Source organism: Enoplosus armatus, chromosome 1, assembly GCF_043641665.1.
Source record: "Enoplosus armatus isolate fEnoArm2 chromosome 1, fEnoArm2.hap1, whole genome shotgun sequence".
NCBI classification, from domain to species: Eukaryota; Metazoa; Chordata; class Actinopteri; order Centrarchiformes; family Enoplosidae; genus Enoplosus; species Enoplosus armatus.
In genome coordinates, this window is record NC_092180.1 from 15,764,158 (window position 1) to 15,785,023 (window position 20,866).

The following is a 20,866-nucleotide window of genomic DNA, read 5'->3' on the forward strand; positions in this document are numbered from 1 at the left end:
GGCGTAGTTTGACATTTTTGCGATATAGTATTTATTTGCCTTTTGGTGGTCGAGACCATTCTTATGCCTGTTAGATGTAAGGCTACACCCAGCAGCCAGTTAGCGTAGCTTAGCACAAAGACTGGAAACAGCTAGCCAGGTTTTGTCCAAAAGCAAAATCCACCTACCAGCACCTCTAAAGTCTGTACAACAAGTTGTGGTTTTACGAGGAGACTATTTCTCTGCTGGTCGTCTGGCAACAGCTATGAAGCAGAAAACATACCATGAAACAGTCATGCACATAACCCTCTGTAAAACGGTGAATTGTCGTTTTTACACTTATACACGTTTTTTGCATGGATTAAGCAAACAAGATATAACATGTTAATTAGTGAGCTTTAGAGATGCTGGTAGCAGGATTTTGAAGCTAGCCTAGCTGTTTCCAGTCTTTGTGCTAAGCTAAGCTAACTGGCTGCTGACGTTACCTTCATATTTACTGTACAGACATAATAGTGGTATCAATCTCCTCACCTAACTCTCTGCAAAAAAAGCAAATAAGTATATTTCCCCAAATGTTGAACTAATGCTTTAATTACGTATCTGCCACCAAGAGAAACTGGAAATAATGGTGACTCTCAGATCACTCAGAAAACAACTAAGCGTGACAGAGGAAAGCTAAGGACAATTTCATACACATAACCCACCTGCAGTTTTTTTCCTTAGCAAGTGTACCACAGGCCTGAGTGTGAGAGAGAGGTGTAAAGAGAACAAAGAGAGAGGCCTCTTTTTAAACCTTTATCCTTTTTTGGTCCAACACACAATGAACAGGAAGCCAACAAGGCCCTTTTACAGTATAAAATGTTGGCAGGGAGGGTCATTTGATTTCTTTTACTTCTTTCATTTTCATTCAGTGAATGTCTTTTTTTCTCTCTTTATTTGTGTGCGTATGTTTTTGGAAAAAAAATCTCACCCACCATGAATGTTCTAAAAGCCTGTCAAAAAATGTGACAAAAGTGACATTTCTGACATTATTTAAAAGAGTTTTATCACTGGAGCGAAAGGGAAGCGTGAGTCCTTTTCACTGATTATCTACCTCGGTTTACCTCCGGGTAAACTTCCACTGTATATTTAATAACTACTTATACCTACGTTATGTGATGGGCTGCTTCAGTCACATCACATTTGATACTTACTGATGACTTTTCTCTGATTGTCATCCCATTTTGTGTTTTTTCTCTTACTTTGTTCTGATTTAGTGGATGGTAAGGGCGCTGCAGCTTTCTCTTCTCCACCTGTTGTGTGGACTGAAGGATGGAAAACACACACACGGTTTCTTATTTATCTCCTCAGATGTTGCTGAGGCACTGAGCCAGTATTAATAATATGTTTTGTTCATTTTGTCCATTATTGAGTAATGGCATGGAAAGATGATGAATGTCTGCTTTTTGTTTTGTATGTCAATGTGCAGCTGCCCTTGCCATTCCTGTTTTATACTACCTCATTTAAGAATTAACTTTATTATCTTGTTGTTTTCCTAAACTCAGGGAACAGAAAGTTTAGTACATTTGAAAAGTCATGTAGTGTTACATGCTGAACTGACAGGGTATCTTCTCAGTACTAAACTGTGTGTTAAGTGTGTAATTGCCTAATAGAATATGCTATGAATGTATCTCTGACATTGTGTGCCAGTAGCTCAAATGTTTGTGCTGCCCTCCCCACAGATGGAAACCCCCCACCCTCTGTAGTTTCTCCTCAGGTCCTATAACGTCTGTTTTTTACAACAGACTTTTGTTTGTTGACTTCTTCCATTTTATTTGTGTAAAGATTCACACCAGAAGTGCTTGCAGTGGCATGTCGGTAGAGAAAAGCTTTATAATTGGCCTTAATGTGGGAAGTGTCCCTGAGATGCTGAAACCAAAGCCTAATCTAGAGGGAGAAGATCCACATGAGGACGCGACACATGAAGAATGATTGTAGTAAAAGCAATGGAAGTGTTTAATCATAGATGAAAGTGAAGAATTGAATGAACACCATGAAACGTTTTTAAAAAATCTATATTTTTGTTAGAAGATAATGTACTACTGAGTACACGTTGTAGTTACTTTTGTTCCAAGTAGTTTTTTTTTTGTTTTGCTGTAGAGTAGATAAAGATTAGCACTTGTCTGCCAAGTAGTTTTGTATTATCGGCCAATGTGCAGCGGTGACTGTGATGCTATAACCCAAAGAGTTGTTTGCTACCTGAGTTTATTTTAGTCTCTCAACTAATCTCTGGCAGAAGGTTACTGAGGAATGTGAAATAATCGAAAACACATCAGACCAAAGATGAAACGCGGCCTTTGAGATGAGTTGAGGCGCTGCTCCTCAAACTAAAGCCTTGCACATTAGTGGCCTTGACCCGCGACAGAAAGAGTGCAGGGAGTTGCAGGTTCAAACTCTGAGGAAGTGCCAGCAGGATACATGGGCACTTAATGATGATGGAGTGACAATTAGTAATCAAGCTTATGCACACGAGCTAAATTATCCTGTCGCAGAGTTCCTCGAAACTGTTGCAAACAGATGTCTGTACATTATAGGTGAAAATTATTATAAGAGTTAAATACAGTATATTATATCGATTAGAAGTCTGTGTTGCAACAGTGCAGTCATGTGTAAATGTGCACCCGCTGATTTATAATTTACAAAATGATTTAAATGTTTGTATTTGGGAGAATTCCTCACATGGGACGTACATAAAGTAGTTTTCTAACAAGAAATATATGTGCAGTATTAAAATGTCATGCCTTTATATAGCTCATTTGAAGATCTCACAAACTGAATTTATTACAATTATTTCATAGCATAACAAAGATTGTAGGAAAGTCGGCGGGCGCACAAATTTTTTCACATTTCTGTATTTTTAATCAGAGGATTCTGCAGAGGATTCAATCATGAGAAGTTTTTGGTATGAAAAGTGACACAATCAGTTTAACTTTCTTTTGAAAAGCAAACAATGTAAACCAAAGATTTTTTTTTAAAGGTCACCGTTGCATATTGGTAAGAGATCAGTTTAAAAGCATCCTATCTTTGTGTGAAATGTTGTCATTGCTCATTTTATAACTGTGTGCATCAGGATGAAAACGTTACACTGTGTTTCTTAATCATCATTTATTTTCACAAAATGTTCCTCATTTTTATCTGTTGTCTTTCAAGATAAGATTTTTTTTAGTTTCAGTCATGTTTAACCGGCTTCTGCAAAGTAAAAGAAGGATGTACATTTCCATTTTAACTTGAACCCTGTAATGTATTCATATATCCTCTATTACTGGAGCTTTAAGGGCTCAATCCATAATCTGAAAACAGCCCTTCGTTATATACCGACCTCCGGCAGCTGTTAAGGTTTTATATACACAACTACTGGATTTGTAAAGGTTCTAAATTGGGCCTGTTGTAGTTTATACAGGTACATAAGTGCTACCTCAGATTTTTATGTTTTCATGTTCTTGTGATAGGTGCAGACACAATGTACTGGGTCATTAATGTCTGTAAGATTGAGGTCAAGATGCACCATCATCAAACAAGGGACCCGGGATGTTCGTCTGCTTTTTTTCATCTCATGAATGGTGTTATGTTGGAATTATGATGCTGTCCGAGCATGTGAATTTAAAGGGATAAAACACAGAGTCTGGTCTGCGTGTGCTTGTTCTCCCTTTTGCAGTAATGTTGTGTTTAAATGATATGAGGGGGAGAGCTGCGGGTAATTTACGGTCAAACTCAGGGGAACCCACGGCTGCTCCTCCTCAAAGAGAAAGTAGGTTTTCAAGTCTTGAAAAATGAATGTACCTTTTTGTAATTATGATGTTTTCTGATATTTTCTGTTGATATTTTGTTATATTTTGTCAGTTTTGACTTTGTCACGGGAATCACGCCAGTTGGTTTTTGCCAAAAATGTTCAGTTAGGAAATTTTAGACAGTGGTTAATGATGAAAAAGTCTGACTCTCAGTTTAAATAAAAGAACAAAAACTGTAACTTGTCTGAAGTTGTTTTTACTGAAGATGCTCTCTATTTTATCTTTAGATTTATGGAACTGCAAAGAGTACTTAGAGTACTTTAACTCTTTGAATGGTCCTCCAGACAGGAGACCAATTTAGAAATACACACACATATATATATATTTATATATGAGCTTATACTAATATTGCCATTATGTAAAACACACTCACTACTCCTTGCAGAACCTGCTATCATTTCTATGACCTACAATTTATAAAAATTGGCACAACACTGACCTCTACTGGTATCACATGTTAAAAGCAGATCATAGGATTACTGATCTAAAACTATAAAAATGAATCAGCATATATAATTATTCATACATTTGAAGGGTTAGTTCCATAGAGCTTCCTCGCTCTATAGTCTTCACACGCTCCATTAATGTGAGATGAATCTTGCTTTTTAATGCGACAACAAACAGGACAATGATAACTAGACTTAATTTGGTGTATTTTATGTCAGTTCCCCGCTATCACCATAGATATATGTGGTGGTTTTGACGACAGGTGAGTCTCCACAGGTTGCACAATAGTGTCATAAGTCATTGTTGACGCATTGTAACTAAACCCTACCCACAGAACTTTTCATTTGTCAACCAAAACATATGTTGGCAGAGAACCAGAGGACACGCGCCCACCGCCCATAACAATGACGAGCACGTGCTTTCTGGTGAACAATTTAACTTTGCAGATTAGCCGTTATGCTTTTTCAAAACTTCTACGAATGCTACAACACAGTACAAACCACATTAATGAGTTCGTTGTGTTATCTTTTTAATAATTAATTCCGTGTGCGGTCTGCTTTGTCACGCTTCCTTGTTTATGTTTTTTTTGTTTTCCAAACGGTTTGCTCCACCCACGCGGAGCCTTCTTGGACGCTGCCCCATGGGAAATGTAGTTCCAAGAGTTCGGTGGAGGCGTTGAGTTGCCTGTCTAGCTATATCACTTTAAAACTACATTTCCCGTCCACAGTCGGCTTTGCAGTGTTGTTAACGGATAACCTGGGCTAGGGCATACTGCAATAACTCTGGAGTGTCTTGTAAACAGCTGCCGTCGTTGGGCACAAAACACCGGTGAGTTTAGTCGATGTTATTAGTTTTTAAAAAGCTACTGATGTTAAGGGGCTGCCAAAGATAACGAACATTGTCGATATGACACTATGTTCCGACGATGCCCAGAGAGGTGGCGTTAATAACTAGCCTGTTAAGTTAGTTAATTAGCTGCTAAACAACCGCTAAATGTCGTTATTAATACCTAACAGACGAAGCTAATGTTAGCTACAGTTAACGGCTGCAGTGTTCACCGTTGTTTTCTCTCTTGTTGAGGCAAACTCTGGCTGTTTTCGCTGTCAGGCCGCGGTCAGCTGGCATCGTCTCTGTTAGCTGTTGCTGTGGTCACCGCTAGAGATCGCGGTTACTTCTCTTTGTCTGTTTGTTTGTTTTGTAAACCTAAAATGTTACCTATCTAGAGTTAAATATTTAAATGGCGATGGCAAGTATTCAGTTTATGACCAGCTACAGAAAAGTAATGAAGGTGGGAATGAGTGTGAATGTCATGCTGAGATAGTGAATTAAACTAAATTTAGCCATCCATAACAGTAGTGCTTCACTATTAAAGTGATAACATTTTTATTTTTTCAAATCCAACCAGACGTGACTCATAGTTAATATAACTACTGTATCTCATCATTTGTGGTATTTTTTTCATCAAAAACAAAACATAAGTTGTTTCCACTAAAGGTTACTTTCTTATACTGAACTTATACTTATAGTGAAATAGTTACAGGCTGCTTGGGGTCAGGTTTGCTGATCCTGCCACCTCTTGGAAGAAAATAGTTCCTGCCCAATCAGATATGTGAGCAGTCTATTGGTGTAGACCTGATTCATTTAGATGCATACTATTTTTCAGCTTGTGACACACTGACCTACCTTATCTTTTTTCGGCACAATATATTGTCTCCAGTGTTTAACCACCTTATCTCCTCTAGATCCCCATATATTGCTGACAACTGGCAGAAATGTCAGAGACGTCAAGTGATGCAGAGTCGTCCTGTGGATGGACCATTATTAGTAATGAGGTATAAATAATTTCTCCCTATTCCTAATCCCAGGTATTTTCATTGCTTGTTGTATAGTTTTTGGCATTTTATAAGGTGGCAGCCAGGAGAGGAGGGCTTATTACAATGTAAATTGTAAAAATAAAAACAACTCAAATTAGGCTTAATGTCTGTGAAGGAAACTTTAAATATGATTACCAAATCACAGGATCAATCGAGTATCATATTTAATCTCATCCAAGTAGATCCAGATACTTTTGGACATAGTACACTGACGTGACAGCACAAACTGCCAATAAACATTACCACATTAAGAAAAAATCCAATAAAAGGGTAAAATCGGCAATTCCCTAGAATGAACTGCAGCAACTTGTGTGCAAAAATACTCTTTAATTACTAAGCTGGGGTTTTGGTAATAAAAGTATTTTTGGACAGAGGTTATACATCTGAAATAAAAACAAAACAAGCTGGGGTTTGCAATTAAAGATTATTTTTGCTTATTTTGCTTTATTGTTGCTGTTTTTCCCTTTTTTGTAATACTTTTAGATATATTTATACACACATACATGTTACCATTTATTTTTACATATACACTGATGTAACCTTTTACACTGAAAGGCCTCTAGCAAACTGATGTTTGTTCAGTCACTGTAGCAAATGTCAGTTATCTTTTACTAAAACCAGTTCATGCTACAAATCATCTTACATAGAAAAACTTACTGTAGGCTCTCTTGCCGTATACTATATGTCAGGTTTTAATGTCTGTTATTGTGTTTACAGGGTTCAGATATCGAGACGTTGGGATCGGAGGCTGTAGTGGAATATGGAGCCGAGCTGTTAGAGCACCCTCCAGCGGAGGAAGTGAAGCTGCAGGATACACAGGCCGCTGCATCCGCTGGTAAAAATGTCTGGGTGTAACTGTAGTAGATGAATTAGTAATATTACCTAATTTCTGCATATTTCTCATAACTTTCCTCCTTTGACATTTTGTATGTTGTTTTATTGTGTTCGTTGTGCTCTTTATCTGTGGAAAAATATTTGTTTTGAAAAGAAATATTAATTCTGATTAGAGCTGAAAGAATTAGTAAATTAATTGATTATTATTGACAGAAAATGAATCTGAAACTATGTTGTTAACTAATTAATTTAAGTCAGTTAGTTTTTGGTTGTATTAGTCTTGAATGACATTAAACTGAATTTCTTTGGGTTTTGGACTGTTTGTACTTTGAACAAAATAAAAAGACAATTTGAATGTGTCAAGTGGAGCTTTGGAAGATTGTATTGGGCATTTTTTTTTACTATTTTATGGACCAAACAATGAATACTAATACTTGCGAGTTGCAGCTCTAATTATGACTGTCATTGTTATACAGTAACATACATGATTTAGCACATGTGACTTTGTAATCATAACCATAATAATTCACACATTTATCTTAATTTGTGTTTATTTTATTCTCAGCTGAGTGTGTTGAAGAGAGGGTTGCTGATTCACTTGATGACACTCTGGGAGAACAAACCATAGATAAGACGCTGTATGCTTCAGAGGTGAGAAGTTCTTTAAATACTTCAGAGCCACTTTGTTGCTGCTCCCTTTGCCCTCCATCTTCAAAATACAGAAATATCTATATTTCTTTTTTCTCCAGGCCGGAGACAACACCACAGGGAAAGAGCATGTGAGTCTGTTGTCCTCCAGCGATCACTCAGACATTGTGACTCTGAGAGACTTGAAGGAGGAGGAGCACGCTGAGGTGGAGGAGGAGGCAGCAGCCAACGAGGAGTTCTACCTCGGCACCTCCTGCAGCAGCCAGTACGCCTTCACTGCTGCAGAGACTGGTAGGGCTGCAGCGCCACACACACACACTGATGGACTGAGCTATCTTATGTCCTCTTTAGCAAGCTGATTTTGTTTACACTCACAGTCAAAGAGTCAACGTAGAGAAATTCTATACATCAACACAAAAACTTTCTTCCTCTGCCTGTTTTCTACGTTGCCAAAACAGGTTTGATGTTGAGTCACTGGAAACTTCCACAGAGTCTCGTGAAGTTAGGCTACCATCTGAGAAGTCAGCTCATTGGAGGCAGATCTTTTCCAGGTGGCCTGATTGAAACCTGAGTGAATCTAACACGATGCTAGGTTTGCTCAGCAAAGCACAGAACTAATCCTGATCAGTTGCTGACAAGAACACATGCTGATGTGAGCCAGCTGTGCTTCTTTTAAAAGCTTGTTCAACCACATATGAAAAAATGCAGCGTGGTTTCATTCACTGTTTTTCCACGTGTGCATGTGTGGGTGTTTGCAGGTCTGGCTGCCTTAGAATTTAAGAGTAATTAATATAAAAAATGAGTGTGATATTAAAATGATGGTGAGTTACAGTCAGCCTAGTGTGAGCTGATAATATGCAGCCATACACTATAAAATCTAGATGGCTTTTTGTTTAATATCTGTGTGCATCAGCAGATTTAAGTTGTGAATTTCTTTGGGTAATTTTTTTCTTTTAGGTGAACTGAGATAACAAGCAGCAGCAAATTATCCAGGAGATCCAACACAAATAACTTAGGAGCACTATTTCTGTTTTAAATTTGTATTTATAAATGTTGTTTTAGCTTCTGCTTAAATGAATGGTTTGATATTTTGGTATGTATTTTTTATTTACTTTCTTGCCAAGAATTAGATGTGAAGATCTTTACCACTCTCATGTCTGTACGGTGTGAAGCTACAGCTGGTTAGATTAGCTTAGCACAAACACTGAAAACAGGGGGGAACAGCTAGCCTGACTTTGTCCAAAGGTAATGAAATCTGCCTACCAGCACCTCTAAAGCTCATGTCTTATTTGTTTCATCCATATAAAAACCGAAGTTTAAAAACCCCACGCTGTGACGTTACAGGGGTTATGTGCCGGACTATTCTTATCTGGGCATGAGAGTGATATCGATCTTCTCATCTGACTCTCAGCAAGAAAGCGAATAAATTTAAATATATTACCGAAAATGTCAAACTATTCCTTTTTTATGTTTTCAAAAACATTTCACAAACAGATGAACGAAAAAAATGGGTCAAGAATTTGCAACAATATTGTTCAGCATTAGTGAATCAGTTCATCTTGATCTGTAATATTTGTTATCTGCATGGTTAACCTCACTTACGCATGCTTTCTGAGCCTGTTTCTTTGTGTGTACCTCTCTTCTGTTCATTTCTTTCCACCATATGATCACTGTGACCACAACTTTGTGTATTTTGCTGTAGGTTTCCCAGCCCAGCAGCCTGCAGTGACAAACTCAAGCAGCAGCGAGGACGAGGCAGGACGAAGCGCCAGTACTGTTGTCCGAAGACGAAGGTTGAGGAAGAATACCACAAGCATTGTGACAGAGCCTGAGGAGGAGGAGGTGCTGGAGTCTGGCCAGAGTGAGGAGGAGGACGAGAAGGAGGAGGAAGATAGGGGGCAGCAGGAGGAGCAGACAGTTAGACCCGCTGTTACTCTGGATGTCCGAATGCAAGGCCAGCGCAGCAACATCCTAAACACATGTATCCTGATTGCCCTCGTTGTAGCCATCAGCATGGGCTTTGGCCACTTCTACGGTAAGAAGTTCACTGCAGAGCTGGAAGATTTTACTGACATTATTGTAAATGCAGAAAATAAACTTAATTTAAACTTTCAAGTTAGCAGATATTAATGTACATGTTTTTAATTGCCAAAAGATTTACAGTACAGCACCTTCGTCGTCTGTGAAAGATCAAATAATCCCACTAATTTTCAAAGCGATTTAAGTCTGGTTTTGACGTGTCTGTCTCTCAGATGTGATGTTGTGCTTGTTTTTTCTGTACTGGAGTGGATAACTGCTCGAGGTATTTGAAACTGATTTGTGCAGGTGATTATGTCTATCAGTCTCCCGTTGCTGCATTAAAAATTTACTTTGCGTCAGAATTGACTTCAAGTACTTTCTGACCAGTTACTTTTCACACGGCTCCTTAGTTTGGTTGTAAGAGCAGGTGCAAAGATATCTCAGCGGTTCTTATCTTTGGTGGGAACTACAGTGCTTATTACAGTTTGTAGGTCTTATACCTGTCCCACTTTTGTTCCTCATAACTGTGTTTCTGACCTTTCATAGTCATTATAGACCACAGACTGCTGCTTCATCACATGTGGACTTGCCCCAACAATGCTATCTAATGTTGTGTGTAACTCACTTACAGGCACAGTCCAGATTCAAGAAAGACAGAAAACTGTGGAGAAAATCAGAGTGAATGAACTTGATGGTGTGAGAGATCTGCTTCACCAGCATGTTAGAGAACAGCCTTTTACAAACCAGGTCAGTGACAACACAGGTCACAGCTCACAACGTACATTTCAATAATCATTAACTCCTTCTTTTGACTTTTGTGACTTCTTTCATGCATAATACTTTTTTTGTATTTATTTACATTTACTTTACTCCTAAATTATTGTTCAACCAAACAACAGTCCAATAATAAATCAAATGTATTGTTTTGTTGTTGTTCTACTTCCTCGGGTGCTGAATGATTCATATTTTGAGTGCATCACCCTCAACAATCTCGACCCAGGTAACCTCGACTTTAATGGACCATAACTTGTTTCTTCCTCTTCTCACTCCAGAGGGGTGATGTTGGTCTGGATGATGTGGATGAGCAAAAAGTTATATCACTACTCACAGAGGTGATTGAGAAGATAAAGAAAGAGAACCAGGAGCTCAACATCAAACAGGTGCACATTCAGGTAACGTGGAAGTCCGTGTACTGCTTTGATAACATAATACAAATGCAAAATACATGCAAATGTTATAATAAGGAAATGTTGAGTTATATGTCAAAACTGAAGCATAGATACAATAATCATGACTCATGTAAACACCACTTTAAAAGCCATAACTTTCCCTCATTTGTTGCTTCTTTTCCCAATAAGGACCAGAGAGATGACCTGGAAATGTTGCTGAAACAGAAGGCTGAGGAGAGGACGAACATTGTGTCTCAGCAGCAGAGGTTGGCAGCTGAGAACCAGCAGCTGAAAATCTCCCTGGAACGTGAAGAAAGGTCCTTGTCCACCTTACAGGGGGAGCTGAGAAACCTGCGCTCTAAGATCAGAGATCGGGAGGCGACAGGAGCTGCTGCCGACTCGCTGCTATCTGAAAACCAGAGACTGAAAGACCAACTGGAGGAGGAGAAACAGCTGATCCGAAACTTCCATGGCCAGAGGGAAGACATGATGGCTGAAGCACAGACGCTGAGGAAGAAGCTCGACAAGGAGAGAAAGGTTACAGATGATCTGAGGAGAGAGTTAAATCTGCTGAGAAGACACATCCCTGGAGCTGGAAAGGAAGCCGGTTCAGAGGCAGAAGAGCTGCAGTCGCGTCTGATGGAGCTGGAGAAGAGACTGAGCTTCGAGCAGCAGCGCTCTGATCTGTGGGAGAGGCTGTATGTGGAAACCAAGGAAGACAGAGCCAAAGGAGACACAGAGTCCAAAGGGAAAAAAGCAAAAGAGGGCATGGCAGGGAAAGTGAAAGAGACATTTGACGCTGTGAAGAACTCCACCAAGGAGTTTGTCCATCACCACAAAGAACAGATAAAGAAAGCAAAAGAAGCTGTGAAGGAGAACCTGAGGAAGTTCTCAGATTCTGTCAAATTAACTTTCCGACACTTCAAGGATTCGGCTTCGACCTTCATCAACAAAGCCCGAGGCTTTTATGGTAAGAGACGTGATGAGAAGAATATTAAAGAGTCGTGGCAGCACAGATCCCACAAGCCTCATTACAAATACCCTCACAAATTTGACGAATCCTTCCAGAGCAACCACAACACTCGAAAATCAGGATTTAAAGTTCACGAAGATCGAGGTCAAAACACCCACAAGGCCAACTTGAAAGGATGCTCCAAGGTTTTCGACTGCGCCTACCAGGAGTTCACGAGTCTCTTCAACAAAGCCACGGAGCCGATCAGAGCAGACGAATTTTACCAGCTGCTGCAGAGCTACCTGCAGCAAGAAGTTGACCACTTCCACCACTGGAAAGAGCTTGAGATGTTCATCAACAACTTCTTCCACAACGGAGTGTTCATCCACGACCGGATGCTGTTCTCAGACTTTGTCAGCGGCGTGGAGGACTATCTGACCGACATGCACGAGTATCATGGCCTGGATGACGACGTGTTCGGAGATCTTGATGACTACATCTACCGGCACTTCTTTGGAGAGGCTTACACAAAAAGCTATGGCCCAAAGTAAGTCTAAATGATAAATTATGCCAAAAGTTCCCAGGTAAGAGTTTCCTCTTCATACCTTTTCACAAAGCTGCGTAGAGCAACTTTTACTGAGGAACTTCACAATAATTCCCAAGTTTTTCAAGATTTTTTTCTGGAACTAAAGACTTAATCTGATACTAATGTAGAGACTGTTAAATAGTTGCCAATTCATTTTCTGTCAAAGATTTATCAATTTATCATTTCAGCTCTAATAGACATATAGATATAGATACAGATATAGATATATAGATAGAATAATCTGTTTATTGGTGTCAGTTATATTTTGTTAATATGTAATGTTCACCTAAGTAACTGTTTAACAAATTAGTTGCAACAGTTTTGGTTTGGTTAATAGCCTACTTTGATTTGACTTGTTTCCTGTAGTCACTTCACTCGTCTCCCACAGTGGCTCATGTTAAGACCCACCTTCTTGACGCTGGGCTACCAATCAATAGGACAAATGACAATCCGTGATCGTGACAGCTGCAGTACCAAGAAACAACTGGACTGTAACTTACAAGATACAACAATTGAGGCAGCAATTTTACTTTGAAATGTTATTATTGATTTAAATTTTAATTTGGGACATTTCAAATGTCCAATTGACCCAAGCTTAATGTCTTTGGAGTGTGGGAGGAAACCCACACAGACACAGGGAGGAACATGGAGACATGAAGAACACAGCCGTTCAGCCTAGATCTGTCTGTGAGGCTGTAGTGCTAACCACTGAGCCGCCCTGTGGCCCGTTACAGCCGCTGACATCGGTCCACTCAGCTGTCACTGTTGCCACAGACTTCACAAGTTCTGGGTCCTGTAAAAAAGCAGGGAACTCCTCCTCTTGCTGGCACACCTGGTCCTTCAGTTCTTCCATGAGTTGGACAATTTCTTTGGGGAGGACTTGACTGACTTCTTCCTGAGCCATGAGCTTAGAAATAATAATAATAATAATAACAATAATAATATATAGACTTCTTCTCGCCATATTGTTACATATAGTACCTTGTAAGAGTCTGTAAGTTAGGACTGATCTGTCCTTTATTTTTAGGAGAAACTTGTTTTGTGAATACGTTTTGTGAATTTCTGAGTTTAACACTAATATTTATACGCTTTTATCACACAGTGGGCCTTTTGAAAGACCCGACACAGACTCGAAGGAAGAGTCGAGGGCGAAGCATCAACAGCGAAAGCAGCAAAGAGCCAGATCTCGACCACACGGTGAACGCAAGTGGAGCAGATCAGGAAGAAACGCAGACAGACACATGGCTGACGTCAAGATAGAACTGGGTCCTATGCCGTTTGATCCCAAATACTGAAAATATCTCAACTGGTTTAATATCATAGTTGCAAATTCTATTTTGGGTTGTATTTAGATGCAAAGTCTCCTTTCTTTTGTAAGTTTGCACAATGTTCACTTTTTAATGCTACTGAACGTCCTTGATCTGTTTTGTGTTTAGTGAAGTAATCGTTATTAGGTTTGAGTGAAAGATGTGGCATACCTTACGTCATCCGCACATTTAGTAACATGAGAAGTCATTTAACATTTTACAAACGTGAAACATCAGATACTCATCTTCAACCATAGCACTTTTGTTTAAAGATACACATAAATTTATTAAGCAGAAAATGTGAATTTGGAATTAAACTATTGTTCTGTGTTAAACAGAAAACAAAGACATGCCATATTTAGGATGTGTCCGTGTTCAGCCATGTAGTCGTTTTAACTTGCTGCTACAAAGACAGTTGTGTGTGACGCGGTTGTAATTAGCTTTCAGAGTTAAAACGCAGTTTTCTAACATTCCACCTCGAGCTTGTTTTAACTGGACCTGGCAGTTTTATATGTTGTATTTACATGTGTTGGAAAGAAAATGACTGGAAAACCAATGTCTCACCAAATTTAGGTGGGAATTAAAAAAAACAAAACACACATCTGACAAGTGATATTTCAAAATAACATTTGAGTTTAAAATATTTATTTCAGTAGCAAATCCATATCATGTGACACTGAAAATTGCCAGTGCTCCAGTGTTTGTCAGTGCCTTTCATAAATAAAGATGCTTCCTCCAACTCTTCCCTCTGGAAAATGAGTATGAAATATCTCTGCTGTCCTCACAAAGTTATTCCCCTGCAAAAACACGGAAATGTCCTACAACAACAAAGAACACATTAAAGTTTAGATAAAGTTTCGTACTATATAGAGAAATATAATGAACTGTGAATATCTTACATTCTCCAAAACGTCAAACAAAACCAGGTGGGTCGGTAGAGAAGACTTGTATGGAAATGAAGTCCTGAGCCAGTGAAGAGGGTCGTCGTAGAATCTGCCGGCTTCATCGACGTAACCCTCCTCTCCGAGGTCTGGAGGACACTCAAGAAACCTCATCTTCATTGGGCAGTGGACGTGGCTACCAAGAGAGAAACCGTCAGCCGCTGCTTGAAGCACATCATCATCAATCAAATCTCTTATTGGTTGTTAATCAGGAGGACAAGTATTATTTTGTAAAGGCATTCAGGAGGTTATCAGTATCGAGTTATTATAGTTTACACAAATCTATATTCAGAGATGGACCGCATATCCATTATTTACATTTTGAAAGTAATAACCTCCAACAAGATACTTACGGGGAGTGACTGAGCACAGACACTGAAAGACTAAATAGCATATTTGGTCCTATTTTTCCTCTATGCATCCACTCAACAGCTCAGTTACAGAATCTGTGTATCGAAGCTGCCACAGTGTCCTGAAGGCCTTCAGAAGGAAGCTCAGTGATTATTTAATACACAGAGATGGTAGGGCTTTGCATTGAGCCTCAATAATAACCTAAATAACATATACAGGATGAAGGAAAAGTTGGCATTGAATCCTTCGTCAAGATTATTGGCCTAATTCACTTTTCGTCAGATATGTTCTGATATAAACCTTTCTTTTTTTATGGAGGCAAAGTTCTTGTACAGCTACAAAAATTCAACAAAGGTTTTGTAGAGAAACATGTTTATATTCCTCACAGAAAGGTAAGTGTTGCCACCAGATACCCAGCCCTATAGGCTAGTGATGTATATAACAAGTGTATGTTTGATGAAACAGTTTCACCGCAAGGTCCCTTTAATAGCCGTTCTGGAGCTTTCGACTGTGTCACACGGTCCTCATTGGCAGATTCAGTTTTCACAATTGCCATGGAACTCACAATGCGGTCGAAAGCTTCAACAACAGCTACTAAATGGACCTTGAGGTGAGATTGTTTTGTCAACCGCTGTTTCCACAGTCAAGAATGAACTTGAACAAGTGTACAGGTTTTATACAGGTTTCCTGGTTTTATATAGTCGTTAAGCTCCTTTCTATAAGAGCGACCTCATCATACAGCTCATCACCTGCAGACTGTCCCTCAGGTGTGAAGGGTTGCACCGTACCTGTAAAAAGGTGTTGAGTGGCAGGGCATGAGGATGAGGACGTCTGGCTGAAGAGGGGTGGAGATGCCGCTGACGTCACAGAGCGTCTGTAGGCGGCTCATAACATCCAGAGTGCCTCGCTGGTGGATCAGGCCGGTGTACAGAGCCGCAGCCAGGTTACTCACTAACAAGGCGAACGCGGCAGCTCGTCGCCACTCTTTCAAGTTAGCCAAAGATATTCCTGTAGTAGAAGAAGTATTAACACACATCTGGCTGTTCTTTATCACAGAGAAATGTTTGATGAGTACATTGGGGAACTCACCACAGAAGACCATACAGAACGGCAGCACCGGGTAGATGAATCTGAACTCCTTGTGAGGAAGCAAACTGAAGCAAAGGATTCAAACATGTCAGTTTGTCTGCTGGGCATAAAAACATCTCGACCGACCAGGACCCGTATCCATAAAACTGAAACCCTGTGGAGGTTTTGACCACTAGTAGCACTATGGAACAATATTTGAGTATATTTTGAGTATTTTGGGTCTTCTCATGCCAATGGTTTCACACTCCTCCCCTGATTCCAGGTGGCAGCAACACCTCAGTAAACACAGAAGTGTGCCATCAAAGGCTAACAAATAAATATGGATGTAAACAATTCAGGTTTCAAAATTCTCAAAAATAAAAGCAGCTTTGCAAATGTTCTATGAGGAAGGAAATGCACTCAACATGTTTGTTAGAACTTCAAAGATAAACACAGTGTGTCATTGTGAGTAACCCTGAGCGTTAATATAACTTTGTTTACAAGAAAACTCCACAGGGCACCTTTCAGATCGTTCACTATTACAGACTGACAAACTTAAGAATAATGAAATTCATGAAATTTCTTTTGACATAAAAATGTTCTTCAATAAAGAGTTAGTTGAGAGTAGATTCTTGATAACTAAAGCACAGAAACAGAAGTGAAATTTTTTTTTGAATGATTGCATGAAATATTATTAGTTATGACGAATCATTTCTTATCTGAAGCAACGTGACTAATTCATAATAGGGTACTGTGCTATTTGCAGCTGCTGCTTTCTTGTCCACATTTTATAGGATGTTACAACACGCCTCTCTTTGAGCAAATAATTTTTTTACTTCTGAGTTTCTTCTCCAAGTTTGATAAATACAAGCCCATGAATGTAAACACACACATTTTACCTGTAAACCACGAGTGTCCAGACGACTGCTGCCAAGAGAATCTTGTATTTTTTGAAGGCGACGGCGCAGCCATGAAGGAAGAGCGGAAGATGAGGACCGATCACGACGGCAAACCCCTGAGTGAAGTACCAGTGCCAGGGATGAGAGCCGTAGAAATCAGCCACACCGTAGAAGATGTTAAACTTCAGGAAGTTGAACTGCACCATCGTCCACTGAAAACCAGACAGAGCAACAGTTACATTTGTCTTGATAAGCAGCAGTTAGAGATTTTTTTTAAAAATCACATGGATTTGATGTCTTACCTTTTCATAGAACATGCAGTCGATCACTGTTGAAATGACAACAGCCACCGCTCTGAAAATGAGGAGAAAAAGGATTACAGCAATAAAGATGTGAGGATGAAAAACAGAAGAAGATGACGGGAGATTAAAAGTACAAACCCTATAGGAATGAAGTTATGAGTGATGAGTCTCAGTTTGTTGTCTTCCTGCCAGAAATGGTACATCAGCAGAGGAAACCAGACAATCAGGGCTGTCGGTCGGACAATGACAGCCAAGGCAACGAGGCTCAAATACTTTTTACTGGAAAAAACATAAACAATGTGTCTGTAAATGATCTATTTTAGAGAGGAGATGACTTAAAAATGAGATGAGGTAAAGATGTAACGAGTCAAGACCTGCTGTGTGTTTTGGATCCAGGGAGGGGAAAGTAAAATAGAGCCAGACAGGTGATGGTGGTCTCCATGCTGTTGGTCAGAGTCCTGGTGCAGCAGAACCAAGAGAACCACGAGCACAGATGGCAGAAGAACTAGAGACCAAAATAAGAAGAAACAGTGAGGAAAGTCGAGTATTTTCGGAACCAGCGCTGTTTGTCTCTGGTGAAGACGAGGACAATAAACTAACTATCCAAAATAGTTCTTTAAATGTAAAGGAAAGTAAAGTTAAAAGACAACCAAAAAATATGGACAATATTACAATACCAATTACCTAAACATACAGAGTGATCAAGTTTTGTATGCTTAAAATCGTGCATTTCTGTGTTCTCCATTCATTACACGTTCTTCATTCTCTCCTCAAAACAAAGTAAAGAAATCTGTGATTTTCTAAAATACAGTAGATCTGCATGAGATCTGGACATTTTTCAAAGGTTGTCTGACGAATGAACTGCAGTAAATCACACAGTATGCAAGTAAACTCTTTACCGTCCATTTTGCAACATCAGGACTTTCCAACGTTTGGACGAGAAAGAAGAATTTCACATCAGCGAACGCGGCCAGGAGTGCTTGAAGTATTCGTGGAAGCCATATCTGCAGAACCAACCAGACCGGGATCAGAGAACCAGAGTGACTTTAGGAAATATATTTAGTCAAAGACATGCTGATTGTAAAAGTTGTCTGAATAGAAAACATGTGAACTTGCCAGGAGATAGACTGAGTCGTAGTTTATGAAATGTAATATCTTGTATATCACTGCAAAGAAGAGTGGATAGGAGAATCCTCTTATTCCTGCCTTCCATTCCCATGTCAGGTAGCCATAAGTCACACTGTTAAGCTTATAACAGCATAAAATAAGAGAATAATAATAATAAAAATAATATCAACTACTGGTTTCAGCTTCACACATGTGAAGAGTTGCTTGTTGTTGCATTGTCAGAAACAAATCCTCAGTTTTGAGAGCAGCTGACACAAACACTGAGCTCTAAAATCACATAATTGTGTCTAAAAAGAAAATGCTGACACACAAAAAAACTTTTTCAAATTCAAGTACAGACATACAGCAGGTGACCAGTCTGAGGCGTTACTTTCCATGTGATATCATTTTCCTTACAGCAGCCCCTTACTACACTATTGCTAATAATAATAATAATCCACAGTAATTCAGTCACACAGCTGCAGGTGATAATGATAAAGGATATTTGAAGACCATATGATGGGAAACCTCCAGAGACTGCCAGTACTCATCAGGGACAAAGCTGGTCTGAACCAGGAAGCAGTTGATCAGCCTGAATGCCACAGAAAACACAACAACTCTGGCTCTCAGCACACCTGTGGAGTTGAAGAAAAATAATTTCATATTAGTAATAGTCCTAATTTATTTTCATCATCACAGCTCATCGTGGTATGGTCACCATTGCTATCTACAATATTTTGTAGAAATTAAAATATCACATATAAAGACTCCCACCGTAGTTAAGAGGAGATCCATCTTCCTTTGAGTAAAGAAGGGATTTTCGTTTCCTCAGTTTCACATCTTCAACTTTATTCCCAAATTTCAGACGTGATCGGATGTTCTCCATCAGGATATGTCGTCTTACGACATAGTTCACCTGTCAGGATGTAAATCAGGTGTGTTCAGTCAGAGTCAGAGGCTGAGTGAACTCTTCAACACAAGGAGGAAAATCAGGCACAAAGAATTTGAAATATATAAAATGAACGTAAGCTATCAGTAGTTGGTCAGCTTCTGCGGGTGAACAATCTGCTCAATCTTTCCGTTTATTTAACCAACAGTATTAAACGTTGACATCTTATAGCTAAACAACAACGACTTTATGTTAACTCCCAGTTAGTACAGAGTGACCTGAACTCAGCGGTTTGAGCTGCACTTCCGCACTCAAACTTACTTCCGGTGGAACGCTGTTTCCCGACTTCAAAGTAAAAGTTCTGCACTACAAACTGTAGTATGGTGAGCCACAGAAACATTTGGGTCAATTCCAAATTCAATTCTACTAACTGCAGCCGATATATGCAAAGAAAGTATGGAGGCCCACTTCACACAGTAAAAAATGGAGGACATGTTAAAAAGGACAAAAATAAAACTACTCACGGTGGTTGAAAATTATAGATACAAAAAGTTACCACTCCACTCACATTACATCACTACTTTTCATGAGAAAGAAATGAATTGTGACTTTTTTGAGTAAGAATGTTAAGAATGCTAAGGTCAGAGTTTTGACCTAGTAATAGTACTCATTTATTTTCATCATCACAGCACACCGTGGTGAGTGTAAGTGTAATCTTAATCTTTTATTTGTGGGGTATTAGTACTTTATCTGAATACAACCTCCACCACTGCTTAAATGATCTCTGATATAATTGCGATCACTGTAGTGTAGGCCTCTGTCGCACAGCAGGAACCATGTTACTGGACGCTCCGCTAGGTGGCGAACTGTAGCTTTTTTCCTGCTCTGCCACATTTCAGAGTAGAAGAAGAATGTTTTCCTGCAGCTCAGTCTCCTTGGAGTCCTTGGAGTTGTATCGTGTGTTTTACATCTGTGCTCTTCGGTGTGTGTGTGTGTTTTGTGATTACAGACACTTCCAATAATCCACTCCTTCGGTGAGTTCTGAATGTTACAGAGAATCTCCTCTAAATCAGCTAAAATGTCATGTTTGAGTCGTATTCAGCTGAACGATTCGGAAAGTGTCAAGCTAGTAGACGCTTTGTCGTTATATCCGGTCTGGATTTTTCAAAATAAGAATCATTAAACTGTATTTAATTCTCAGTGGAAATCGTTGTAAAGATCACTTTCGTATTGCACAATGACCATAAAACCCCAACATTTTGGCAGTCTTATGATTCCATTGAGTGCATACTGATTGATCGATTGATTAAAGTATCACATAAATAAAGACCCTCATTCACCTTCTATTGATAAACACAGGGGAAGACTCTTAATAATGCATGTCACATAGCATAAGGTGTTTTGTTTTCAGTCTCAGCTTCAGTCCTCCTTGGATTTTTGTGATGAGTCTCTGTTTCTGGATAACAGGGCAACAGTGTCTCTGAGGGTGATAGTACAGGAAATCTACCTCACACACTTGTACTTGTGTAAAGAATCTGTATTTTAAGGTTAGGAGGTTAAGGAAAGCGTTGGGATTAATTCTGGCAGTAAGACAACTGTGTCTCAGTGTGTTTAGCTGTGTGCTGGGCTGTAGGTTCACTGTTGCATTGGACCCGGTCTTGTAAAAA

The 20,866-nt window shown here is 39.4% G+C and overlaps 2 protein-coding genes across 4 annotated transcripts; one reads left to right on the forward strand and one right to left on the reverse strand.

Moving 5' to 3' along the window:
* The first annotated feature begins 4,997 nt into the window (after positions 1-4,997).
* ccpg1 (cell cycle progression 1) lies at positions 4,998-14,381 on the forward strand. Of its 2 annotated transcripts, none has more exons than XM_070906101.1 (10): positions 4,998-5,081; positions 5,996-6,085; positions 6,845-6,962; positions 7,527-7,612; positions 7,711-7,900; positions 9,312-9,644; positions 10,260-10,375; positions 10,681-10,800; positions 10,987-12,296; positions 13,438-14,381. In XM_070906101.1, exons 2-10 carry the CDS (start codon positions 6,026-6,028, stop codon positions 13,628-13,630), a joined length of 2,526 nt encoding a protein of 841 aa, XP_070762202.1. In that variant the 5' UTR covers positions 4,998-5,081; positions 5,996-6,025; the 3' UTR covers positions 13,631-14,381. The 2 variants fall into 2 exon arrangements, with proteins under 2 accessions (XP_070762202.1, XP_070762210.1); XM_070906109.1 differs by having other exon boundaries at positions 10,993-12,296.
* Positions 14,259-19,196, reverse strand: pigb (phosphatidylinositol glycan anchor biosynthesis, class B). 2 transcript variants are annotated; one of them, XM_070906120.1, is made up of 12 exons: positions 19,085-19,196; positions 18,816-18,945; positions 18,320-18,437; positions 18,103-18,207; positions 17,578-17,708; positions 17,342-17,482; positions 17,204-17,255; positions 16,902-17,113; positions 16,024-16,088; positions 15,723-15,942; positions 14,542-14,719; positions 14,259-14,460 (listed from the first exon to the last, which is right to left on the reverse strand). In XM_070906120.1, the coding sequence occupies exons 1-12, from the start codon at positions 19,194-19,196 to the stop codon at positions 14,347-14,349; spliced, it is 1,578 nt and encodes a 525-aa protein (XP_070762221.1). In that variant the 3' UTR covers positions 14,259-14,346. The 2 variants fall into 2 exon arrangements, with proteins under 2 accessions (XP_070762221.1, XP_070762231.1); XM_070906130.1 differs by having other exon boundaries at positions 18,816-18,933; positions 19,079-19,196.
* Positions 19,197-20,866: the final 1,670 nt, after the last annotated feature.